This window comes from Condylura cristata, unplaced genomic scaffold (genome assembly GCF_000260355.1).
Source record: "Condylura cristata isolate star-nosed mole 26May11 unplaced genomic scaffold, ConCri1.0 scaffold00024, whole genome shotgun sequence".
NCBI lineage: Eukaryota > Metazoa > Chordata > Mammalia > Eulipotyphla > Talpidae > Condylura > Condylura cristata.
In genome coordinates this window covers 7,234,270-7,246,456 of record NW_004567125.1, presented here as the reverse complement: position 1 = coordinate 7,246,456, position 12,187 = coordinate 7,234,270, and the positions used below count along the sequence as shown (strand labels likewise).

General features: G+C 52.1%; 2 protein-coding genes across 4 annotated transcripts in view; one reads left to right on the top strand and one right to left on the bottom strand.

The window, feature by feature from the left end:
* The window catches only part of GPR146 (G protein-coupled receptor 146), a 14,236-nt gene extending 6,390 nt beyond the window's left edge, over nucleotides 1-7,846 (bottom strand). Inside the window, exon 1 of one of the 3 annotated variants that reach the window (XM_012728998.1) lies at nucleotides 7,790-7,846. Coding sequence is in view for 1 of the 3 variants with exons in the window: in XM_004688345.2 (XP_004688402.2) it covers nucleotides 6,284-6,369 (86 nt within the window). In the remaining 2 variants the exon portion in view is untranslated. Of the gene's footprint in view, nucleotides 1-6,283; nucleotides 7,257-7,789 lie in introns of those variants that run through there. The other 2 variants (XM_004688345.2, XM_012728999.1) reach the window with 2 other exon arrangements.
* LOC101618382 (chromosome unknown open reading frame, human C7orf50) overlaps nucleotides 1-12,187 on the top strand; it is a 118,726-nt gene that overhangs the window by 77,567 nt on the left and 28,972 nt on the right. The gene's annotated exons all lie outside the window — the stretch shown is intronic.

Below are 12,187 nucleotides of genomic sequence, written 5' to 3'. Positions count from 1 at the left end.
AAAATCCTACTAGCCGAGTGGCAGCCTCCTTACCTGGTCTGCCCTTCCTGCCCACTCCCCACCTCCCTGACCAGCCCCCTGGCTGCTCTCCCTCCCAACACTGCCCAGCTGCTGCTCCCAGGCCCGCCTGTGGACATACCCTGACTGGTCTGGCCACCTTCCCAGTCTTATCACGCCTCTCCTACCCTCCGAAACCCTCCCCCAGGGTTCCTTCAGATTGCCACCCACTGCAGTTTCTGCTCCAGATCCCGTGTCTGCCCCCAGTGATGGTGTTCCCACACCCTGGGCTCACTTGGCCCAGACAGTCAGGGACCTGGGCCCCTTCACCTGCTCTACTGCAGGACTGTACCTCAGACCCCTCCATGTCCTTGTGGATTCCCACCCTTGCCAGCCCTGTTTCTGTCATGAGTCTCCCTCTCCTGCCTGGCCAGGGTGCCTGCCTGTTCCCTGGACAGATTTTCTGAACTGAAGCCCCTTCCTGACTTCACTCCAGGCGGACCAAGGCGCGTATGAATGTATGCTTGGGGTGCACAACTTCGCAGACTTGCTCCCCTCTCAGCCCCTCCGGATTCCTGTAGGGGAGAAACCTACTCACCCTCGGTCTCCTGTCTAAAATGACGTTTGTGGTTGTTTATCGTCTGCACTGTGTTCTCTGGCAAGCCAGGAGCTGCGAATTAGCCTTGGCCCACAGAGCAACGGCACCTGGGTAGGCAGGTGCAGTGGTACCTGCTTTGCAATAAAGGCAATGGCAGGGCTGCCAGGCCCTGACCATCGACTCAGTGGAGGGCAGGGACAAGCCCCGACTGAGAGAAAGCCAAGGCAGGATGTGGTGACAAAATGATACCTTGTCCCAAGCCAGGTGGGGGCTTCAAGGGCTCCCGCACCCAAGGCCAGTCTCCTTCTGTTAGGCTCTCTGTGTCTCTGTTGGGAAAGGAGAGAAGTAGCTGTCTAGGTCAGGGGGGAAAGGAGAGAAGGAGCTGTCTAGGTCAGGGGGCCACACACGTGCCTTGGATTGCCCAAGATGGTTCCAGTATTAATACTGTTGTTCCTGTTAAAGGATTCCTTAATGACCTAAAGGTATTTGCACACCTCTCTTTCCAAGCGTGACTGTTTTCCTATTATACTCATAAAGAAGAGCCCCTCCCCGTCTTGGTCCAAGGGTGGCTGGTATGGAACCGATCTTGTCAGAATGGAACGTCGAGGCCCTTGCAGCTTCAGGCAGATGGTTCCAGGCCTGCAAGGCTTGCAGCAGACAGGGAAGAGGAGAGCAGATGAGGGGATTCACTGCCTTTGGGTGCAGAGACAGACTTCATTATACTAGCCGGCCCAAGACACCTGGAGTTGGTGCGCCAGCCCCAGGAAAGCCCTCTGCTGTGTCGGAGTGCTCGTTCCTGAACAGTAAGCAGCCAGCTGGGTTTCTCTCTTTCTCCAGGATTGACTGTGTGTGTGCACATCACAGAGAGGGCAGCCTTTAGAGAGACCCAGGAAGAAAGAGCTGACGTCCTGCTGCACCAGGCTGTCCTCAGCCTTGAGTGTTGGAGGGATGTCTTTGTCAGCGGGATGGGAAAGTGTACAGACCTTTCTGCCACGTGCTGCTGCTGGAGCTCTGGGGCTGTGGGCGGCCCTTTAGAGGAATCAGCACTGTCCTTATTCCCTCTTCAGTGTGGAGGGCTCTCCTCCTGGGCCCAGTAGTCAAGCCCTTTGGAAGAAAGCTTGACTAAGGTTCCTGAGGCCAGACTCTATGCTCAGAAAGCTGGTTCCCAAATGTAGCATTTGGTGCTTTGGCAATGCTTGCCATCCAGAGGCAATTTCCATCCACCGCCTCAGAGGAAGTGAGGACGGCAGCTGCGCCCAGAGGGCGGACTGCAGCTGGAGGGTCAGGAGAGGCCTTAGGCTACAGGTGGTGGTTTGTTTCTCTGTACCTCCTCCAGGAGGTCCTAAGGAACAGAACCCTTTGGGGATTCCCTGCCTCGGCCCAGTTTCAAAGGACTTTCAGAGCTCTTGCTTTTCCTGAGCTTTAACTAGATGACAATCGTGCATCACCAATGTTCTTGTGCTTAAAATTATGTTTTCTTTTTCTTTATTGCCTTCAGAGACCCCCTCTGAGCTCCAGCAACTTCTCAAGATACTCTTGTATAATTTCCCAGCTACCCACCCTGCCTCCTGGTCAAATAGGTGTGCCTCTCTCTTCTAGGCTCCCTCCATCTCTGCTGGGTCAGGAGGCTCCTTGGCACATAGGTGCTGAAGGTTTGTCTGACTCCTACACCTCTTGGCACCAATTCAGGAGGCTCTTTGGCACAGGCCTGGACACCCTTTGGGCAGCTGTCCCTGCTGCTTGGGAATACCTGGAGGCCCCTCTCAGGTTGGGTGGTCCCTGAGCAAGTGCTGTGCCTTTTGAATACTGAGCATGCCTCTAGTTAGGACTCACCCTCAGACAGCCAGGAGACCCTGCCCAGCATGCCCAGGCCAGGCTTGCCAGCTGAGGAGTCCATCCCAGGCCCAAGAGCAGGTGCAGCGCTGAGGAAAGCACAGGCTGGATGGGACATGCTTTAGTGCAGTGGGCTGCAGGGCTGGGGTGCGGGGGCGGGGGTGGTCAGAACACAAGAAAGATGAGCTGGCCAGACAGCTGGCAGTACAGATAGGCCACACCTCTGCTCAGCAGCCTGAGCAGACGAGTCTTTTTAATCTGGGGGGAGCAGGGGATGCCAGGCCCAGACTGAACAGGTGCACAGCTGCCATCCTCCCAGCAGCGTTCCATACCAGGGACAGCAGAGCCAGGAGTGTGTGTGAGACACAGGACCCCTGCAACAAGATGACACTAGCCCTTCCATGGTTTTCTTACTGTGAGAAAATAGCTGATTTTAGGTGCTGGCTCCACCGTGACTGGGTTCATTCTATCTTACACAGGGAACCTTAACTCAGGGACTCCCTGACAAATGATGCCGCGGGTGTGCACTCATCTCCTGCAGGCTGCAGAGACAGAGCTGGTGAACGTGTGGGCTGCAGAAGATGCTGTAAGAAACTCCATGTGCCATGGCTGTGCAGCCTTTCTATGGAAGGAAGCGGGTAGACTGCTAGATTGTGGGGATGCACCACAGCCTCCCTGTAGACAAGCGGTGTGGCTTTGGGCAGATAGTTGACCTGCTTTCTCATCCTCCCCAGGCAGAGGAACTCCGAGAAGGTTATAGTTGGTGATGTCTAGCCTGCATGGAGGATGAGCCTTGTTTTGTCCCTGGTGTTAGGTGATGGCAAGGCAGGCTTTTCCTTTGCAGGGAAAGTTATGAGAGGAAACTGCTATTGGACTGTCACTCAGAACCTCCAATAGCTGTCACGTGGAAAAGGGAACCCAAGGGAGTTACAAGGGTAATAACTAAGCACCAGACACAGCCAAGTGTCAATTTTCATGGGAGGAAACACAGGCAGAACACTCCAGACCAACCCCCCTGTCCATGCTCCCTCCCCCCTTCATTGCACACTGGGTGCATCACAGAGCCTAAAGTCTTTGTGACACAGGTTAGGGCTATGGTAACAACAGACAACATTTCCTGGCGTTGCCTTGGTATCAGTCTGGTGTACAGAAATCCACACGCTCGCCTACATTCAGCCTCAGGGGTGCAGGGAGTTGGAAGAACACTGCAGGCCTCAGCTCTTCGGGGTTCATAACTTACAATCTGAGCCTCCCACAGGAATGCTCCCTCTTGCTAGGCCACTCCTCAGGGACCCTCTTTGCAGTGCAGACGTGCTATACATGTCTGGCTAGCACTGAGAAGCGTTTTGAAGCTAGATGTCACCATCTTTTTAAAAAGAGCCCCAAGTGGTATAAATCAGCTGGTCAAAAGTGAATGTCTGTAAGCAACTAAAATGAACTTTGCTAAAATCCAAGGCTAAAGTAAATAGTGATTTCCATGGAAAGAGATGTGAAGACTCAGTCAGAGCAGCAGCTTGAGGGCTGAAGGGTTGACCGATGCAGTTTGGAAACATGCTGCTGTGGTGCTGGGCAGGGGCTGCTACCCAGAATCCGGGGGCGGTGTGTGTGTGTGTGTGTGTGTGTGTGTGTGTGTGTGTGTGTGTTGGCGCTGATGTGGGGTGGTGTGCCATGTACATGACACACAGAGAGAGACATACAGCACCATCTGAAGTGAGAAAAGGGAAAAAAAAAAAATAACAGCAGAGCAGAATCACCCTGCTCTAAGGTAGCTGAACTAGTTTCAGTAAAACCTTCCCTTTTTATTTCACTGCCTCTGTTAATCAGGAAACCTTACCCCATGCTCAGGCCAGAGCTGGCCAGCTTCCCACCTGCACGGGTGCTTTCTGCCCCGCACACACTGGTTCCTTCCCTGGAACACCTTCCTCAGTACCCCTCCTTCACCCAGCAGGCACTCACCCCTGAAGTGTTCTTTGGGGCATCAGCACCTTGGGGTCTTGGGGATCCTTCTCTGACCACACCATGGGCCATGTTGCAACTTTTTCCCACCCACTAAATGCTACCAAGGGGGGGGGTGTCTCCCTTATCTGAACCCTGAATCCTGGTGGGAAGAAGGTGAATTAGATAACATCAGGGCCTGTCCCCCAAAGTGAGCGACAGAACCCCACAAGCAGAAAGGCCAGAAGAGGAGCTGCAACAGGAGCTGGGAAGAAAGGGAAGGCATGGGAGGCCGGGTCCTGGGTCCTGGGGCTGGCTGCAGGGCTGGCGGTGGTTTCTGTCTGAAACAGACCTGCTAGGCACCGTGAGCCTCCACTTCAGACGAATGTTCTGGAACAATCGAAATGCTTTGGAAATAACTCCTGAATGTTTATTTCCTTTTATAATAATGGGCAGAGGCTTTCGCTACAATTAACATGCAGCTGGCAGGAGCCAGACGCTCCGGAAAGGCTGCTGTTTTCATAGTTTTCCATGCAGAGAGCTTGCACATACTGATTGCTATCACAAAACGCTGTTGCCTTCCCAGCTGTGATAAGAAACGGTTCATTATATAGATGGGTGGTTCTGATTTTTGTAGCCTTTTGCTTTTTACAGTTGTAAATTGCAGAGTAGTGAGAGTGAAACAAGGAACCTGGCTCAGATGCATAAATAAAGATGCTTCTCTCCATGGAACAGAGTGAGATGTTTGCCGCTCAGGAAGGGCCATAGGGCTGAGGTCCCACAGCTGGTTCCTGGCCAGCGGGGTACCCAAGCCCGGCCACAGGATCCATTTCCTCATGAAAAGATGGGACGTGTTCTTTGATTTCTGGAGCACTGGTTACTTTGGCTTTTTTTTCCTGACTTGGTTTGAGGTTAATGCTCCTTCCAGGTACCCCAGACCAGGGGAAAAACACAAAGAGAACTTACTCAGAAGTTCAAGGGCCAGACAGAGAAGAGATAAAGTCTCCACTTCAGATTCCAGGCTACCTGGCAGCCTGCCTGGGCTCTCCATCTACCCAGCTCTTAGCTAGGTGTGCTCTTACCTGGGGCAGGGCTCCGAGCCACGATCTTATCACCACTGCTTCTTTCTACTTGTCACTTTTGGTCTAATAGCCAACAGTTGCTTCCTTGGTTTGCTCAGTCCTAATTAAAACTAGGAGACTGCTGGGTGTGCCCTGCTGGAGTGTGGGAGGGAAGGGATCCAGACAGGCCTGCTGGGGGGGTGCAGAGGATACCAGGCCCATTTCACCCTGTTCCTCTGCTACTCAGGGGGTGTCTATCTGCATGGATATGCAAAGGCAACAAGAGTCTGAAGTCTGCCGGGTAGCATCCCATATTGGCATTAGAGAAAAGTCACCTTTAACTCTCTAGATTGGGCTTTCTGATGCCTGGATTGTTTTTGAGGTCCTGGGTCAGTGAGACCCAGAGAAAGACAGAGTCTGATGTGGCTCACTCACACAGTGGCTTTAGCCTTGGAGAGTTTAGGAGAAACAAGGGGAAATAACTGAGAAACACTGTCTAAGGTAAAGCAGTATGATCTTGCCATGTACGCTTACACAGTGGGCTGATTCTCTAGGCGGTAACTCTTCAGCCCCCAGAGATACGGCCCTGGTGTATGACTGAGTCCTCAAAGACCAGGTGAGAGTGGTTCTTTTTTTTTTTTTTTTTCAAGATCCCAAATGACATCCTAGCAGCTGTGAGCTGGTTGTGACTTTCCCAAGGAGTACCCTCCTCTTCCACTCCAGACACACCCTGTCCCTATCCCTACCTAGAACTCACACAGTATATTTTTCCAGCAGTGATGTTTGAAGACACCTTTTCATTATATAGTAAGTATCCCCAGTTTTTACATGCCAATGTAAAACCCCATTATGTACTCACATTAGGTAGCTGAACATTACCTTTCTTTCTTTCATCATCCTACCAGTGGCTTTTGAGTGACTGGAACACCGAGTCAGCGTTGCCATTTACATTCTGCCCTAAAGCTGTGTTCCTTCCTCTCAGGATGTTTCCATAGAGCCCGTGATGAAGAGCGCAGACCCAAGCCAGATGGCCCCTTAGCACTCAAGGGGCAGCTTAACCCTGGGCATGGGCTTCACTGTCCAGCCCCAGTGTCCTGTCTGTGGCACAGCACTGTAATCACTCACCAGACATAAGTGACTATTTTTAAAAGCCAGCGATCTTCCGAGAACTTCTCTGTCAAAATGGTGGCAAAGGTTCTGGTGTGCAGAGCTGGACCCAGAAGTTCCTGAGGGAGCTCTTCAGCCAGCGGGTCAGAGAGTGACGACACACTCGGTGTAATTATTAATAGTGTCTCTTTCCACTCTCCACTGTGCTCCGTTAGGATGATTGGGTATCTGGTCTCCCTGACGCAGGAGCAGCTGGGACAACATGGTCAGCGCTGTTCTAGTCATATTTCTGTATTTGCCTGTAGAGCAAGCTTCTTGCCGCTGTTATCGAATGCTAGCCTCCACTAGATGCTGATGATAGGGGAAAGGTGTCATGCTGCTCAGTTAAGATACGGCGCTGGTTATTTAAAGGTGGAACAGAGATCTCAAATGAGCATGCCTCCAGGGACTACGCTGGACAGCTAATGCAAAATAACCCCCAAGCTGCCACCTCCGCGCACTGCAGATACTAGTTAGATTACCACATTCAGATGAACACCCAGCTTAGTCTGTTTATACCAACTAGTGCTGGGGTGTTGTCTGCTGGTAGAAAGGGTGTTTCACAGGCTGGGTTGCACAGCCATCCTCTGAAGCTTCCAAACAGCCTTTTCATGCCCATACGGTTTTATATTTATCAAGTATCCATACAACTAGCAGACTTTATATCTCCATTTTGGTGCAGTTTCAGAACTTATCAAAAAATGCTGTAATCAACGAGGACAGAAGTTGTAATCATAGTGACCCAGGAGAACATGGTCAGTCCTTTGCCGGGCTCACCAAGAACCAGAAGTGCTGCTCAAGCTGCCCAGGCAGACAGCAGATTTCAGCTGCCCCTTGACAAGTTAATGACAGCGGGGCAGCGGCCATGGCCCCTGGCCGCCAGCCCCGGTTGCCTTGGCCCCTGGCTCAGCGTGGCCCAGAAGGCGATCCTATACCCGGGACAGCGCCCCCGCCCCGCACGGGGACGGTGCCACCGCGCGGAGGACATTGCCCCCACACCCAACGGGACGGTGTCCCCACCCCACACAGGGGCAGTGCCACTGTAGGGAGGACAGCGCCGCCACCCCGAGGGGACAGCGCCAGGGCGGGGCCAAGGACCCGAGAGCGCAAGCGGAGCGCCCGGTCGTGCGGAGCCGCCGCGGCCCGGGGCTCGCTCCCCTCGCGGTCCGAAACCCCGCGTTTGCCCGGCCGCCCCCGCCCGGGTTGGGTGCCCACTCACCGCTGGCTGGGCCGCAGGCCGCGCAGTGGCCGCCGGGCTGGAGTCGGCTGGAGGAGGCGGCGGGGCTCACGGCGCGCACGCTGCCCGGGCGCTGTGTACACACGTGACCCCCGCCCCGCCCACGGGCAGGACCCGCCCCTGGCTCGCCCCGCCCCTGCGCTCGGACCCGCGCCTCGGGGGCGCCGCTGGGTGGCTTGGTGGCTGCGCCCGGTTTAGAGCCAATTGTCAGTTCCATGTGAGGACGCAACCCCAGGTCGTTCTGGGGCCCAGTTCGGCTCCTTTTAAAGGCCGTGCCAGTTTTGCTGAGTCAGAACACCCTCTAATCTGCTGGCACGGCCCCCGCCACCGGAGGTTGTAATCAGGGCTTCCAGGTGCACCTGCCTCTCTTCCTCAAAATCACCCACTGCTCCTGGTGTTAAGAGTTTCTTTGTAAGGAGGAAAACCAATTAAATAGGCTGTGCAGCGGGCGCAGCCTGATTAACTTCGAAACCGTTGTTAGAATGTTGGGAAGTTTAAAGGACAAGATCGTTTACTCTGCTATAATTCTTGTGCTGTAATAGTATCTCCGACAGCACGTTCTGGCTCAGAATCTAAGAGCATTCCTCTCTGAAAATTGAAGTAGGCAGGTTGCAGACTTTAATGCACATTTGCTATGTGACCAGGGCTGGAACGGGGAATAATAACAACCACCAAGGCTGCCCCTCAGCATGACGCTGTTGCCTGCCTCCTCAGGGCTCCACTTTGAGTGCCCTGTTTGACAGATTGGAGGGGGAAGTTGGGACCTAGGAGCCAGGCTCCCTTTGGTAAGGAGTTGGGCAAAATCTCTTTCTGCCCAGGGCATTTGTAACCTGGCTGGACCCCACCACTCTGATGCACTGGTGCCATTATTTCAACCTGCTCCTCAGCCCAGCACCAGACCCTTGGAGCAGTGTGCACCAGGCAACAGGCCACACCCTCCCAGGCCAAGACCAGTCACAGCCTGCAGGCTATCTGACATCCAGGGAGGGCTTACTCTGACCCAGCTTCTGACGCCCAGCCCTCACAGCAGCCCTTCAAGAATACACCTCTGTTTTTGTTTTGTTTTGTGTTTACATCAAATCTGGACGTCCTTAGTGCTGTGTACATAGTGCCCACTGAAAAGAAAATCTGCCCCTTAGTCCAGAACATCAATTTTAGGAAGCATCCTGATTTTAGAACTGAAAAATGAATGGGAGAAAATGTATCTTAACATGAATGAATTACAGTATTGTCCTTATTTTAAGTTTTATCAAGACTCAGAAAATGAATAACTTGCCGAAGGGTCACACAGAAATAGTGGAGCCAGGATTTGAATCCTGATGATCTTTGACTTTCTAGATCAAGGTTTGGGATATGGCTTGTTCTTGCACTCTGCCTAAGTAGGTATTGTCATCTCCTTTTTTTTTTTTTTTAAATTAAAAAGTTTATTTTTACATCATTTTTCACATTTTTTTTTTCATCTCAATTGTAATCCCCACGTGTCATCTCCTTTTTATGGATGACCTAAGATTCCAGAGTGCCTGGTCAGACTCAACTGCACCGACCACTCCCAGGAGTGCCAGGCTTCCTGAGGTCTGCACACAGGGTTCTCTGCAGCTCCAGCTCATTGTTAGCTCCAGCTAAGCCACTTAGCTGTCCCTTGCCCCAGTTGCCTTATCTGCAAAGAAAGGCTCCTACCAAGCAGGCAAAAGTGCCAGAAGAATGAGAGTCTGTGTGTGCATCAGGGAGATCTGCACAGTAGAACCATCCTCCAGCTGAGCCAAGATCAGCATTTTACATCAGCAAATATGCTCCAGAGGGCTGTAGCTTTATCCCTCATTGTTAACAGCTCCCCAACTAATCAGGTCACCCCTTGCGTAAGATACTAGTATCTACAGGGGCAGCCCCACCGTCCTGAGTAGACCGAATGGAATGTGGGTGCTGTATGAACTGGGTTTCCAATAACATCATGGTCTGGTATTGGCAGGCCCCTGCGGGGCAGCTGTGGTGTGCCCTGGGTTGGGCTCTGTGCCTTTGTTAATTAGTGCCATTGTGCGCTGCATATAGCAGCATAAGGAAGAACCTAGCCCGTGCCCTGGAGTAACGGAGATGTCTCTCCATGGACTAAAAACAACACCTTTGTCCCCTGCTTACCACAGTCTCGAGATTTGGCACGTCATCTGGTATTTTGGAGTGACAGTTGATACAGTCGGCTGCATTCCACACCTAAGGGATGCTGGACTGGGACTTGAGTGTGGCCAGCTAGCCCGAGTCTCTTCGCATTTAGCCTTTCACTTGGAGGCCGAGGTAGGTGACATGGAAGGTGACAGCTACCTTGGTTGAAAGGCAGGTAGATTTGCCTTTTGAAGATCCACCTTCTTTTATTAATAATGCACTTAAAAGGGCAAGTGTGAGCCTATGTGACATGTTGATCGCAGGTAAATGACACTTTGAAATTTATTAATTCATGTCAACATATTTTGACCCATAGATGACTATATTAATATACTCTGGGCCTCATTCAAGGCCCAGTAAATTGTCCAGTAGGCTTTAATAGGAAGCCTAGAAGCAGAGGTGAGACTGTGTCCTGTCCTAGAGGCCCGGTGAGTAAAGAGAAGTGTATAGCTTGTATCTGTTGTCAGTATAGAGCTGGGTCTTTTTTTTTTTTTAAAGATTTATTTATTTATGCATACAGAACTGGGGTACAGGCCAGAGGTGAGAGAGGTGAGAGGATTCACCAGAGACAGTGGGGAGCAGAACAGGCAGATCGACACAGTACATTGCTGAGGGGAGCAGTGGGCAGGTCAGGAGAGGTCTGCCGCCATGTGGGTCACCTCCCTGGCTGGGGATCGAACTCAGCTGAAGTGGCTTTAGCTTCTTGGTTCTGTGTTCTAACCCTCTGACCCGCCAAGGAGGACCCACAGCTGGGTCTTTTCTATTTGACCATCACAGGTCGTCACCTTTGTTGGGGCTGTTGCTTCCCTACACAGTCTGTCCCTCTTTCCAGACGCTACCAGTTCCTCTCCTGTCCTGTGTGGGGGCAGATCTTCCTGCTGGTAATACGGCAAGTGCACAGGATGGGTGTCTGACTGTGTGGCGAGGCTTCTGGCCTAATAATGATACAGAGCAGCATTTTTAGCTGACAGCATGGGAGCTGCCCTCAGAATGCAGGAGCAGCAGCCAGAAGACATCTCACGGAGGTTCACGGAGAGCAGTTGTGTTGTCCTGTGTTTCACAGAAAAATAAGCTTCTTGGAAACACTGTTCTTGTCAGCTTGTCAGGAGGGGTGGGAAAAATGTGGGCGTGAGGAGGAGGGATTGTTCATATTTGTCTCTCTCTCCTTCCATCAAAGCGGTAAGAATAATGTCCATGAGTTAGGTTAGTCCAGTGAGCCACCTTGACTCCTGTTGTATCCAAGAGGTGCTAACTGTTGACTGCTGGATCCAGCATAACATTTTCCTGGCCCCACTGTCTGTTGATTGGCCACACTGGTACAGGTGAATCAGATTCCCCAGAGAACTCTTGCCCAGTTGGCCTGGCTGGGGGCCTGGAATAGAACCCCCAATAACTGGTTTTGTGCTGTTTCTCTGACGCACAATCTGGGCATCTTTGAGGTATGAATCCTTCCAATGACGTAGAATCTAAGTGGCCATAAGACTCCCTGGCCAGAGCAAGCTCTTCAGCTCTCCTTGTAGGGCCTTTTGGGTAATGTCATCACGTTTTCCAGCTTTCCAGGTGAAACTACCACTGTGCAGCTGGGGAAACTGAGACCAAAAGATGACCACCCTGAGAACTTATCACTGCCAGCTGTAGCACTTGGGTCGGTAGTGTGACCAGAAGGCCTGGTGGACCCACCTAGCCCTGTTCTGGGGGTGAAGGGCAGCCCAGTCAGTACCTCTGTGCTCCATGCTGTGCTGCAGTCTTTAAGTGGACCCCAACTCTGTAGACCTCAACTGGACCCCCCATTCTCTTTATGCCATTAATCAGGGGCATAAGCCCCCACCACCCTTCCTCCCTCATGGCTGGCTATTTGTGCATCTCTCTCAGTGTGAGTGATCATGGGGTGATAACAGGGGTGCTTTTTAGCAGCATTATTTTCAAGAAGCTGAGTCCTGAGTTCACAGTGCAGTGGTGGAATGTTTGGTCATAGGAATCCAGGGAAACAGCAAGGTGGCCTTTGACCCTGGGAGGCAGGCTTTAATGCAGCAGTCCCAGAGGCCTTCCCATGGTCAAGTTAACATCTTCCTATGATGTCAGAGAACAACTTGACATTTCTTTGACTTCTTTTGTTCAACCTTTTTTTTTTTTATTTTTTATTTATTTGTACATACAGAACTGGGGTACAGGCCAGAGGCTCAGGGGCGGTGAGAGGATTCACCAGAGACAGAGTGGGGAGCAGAA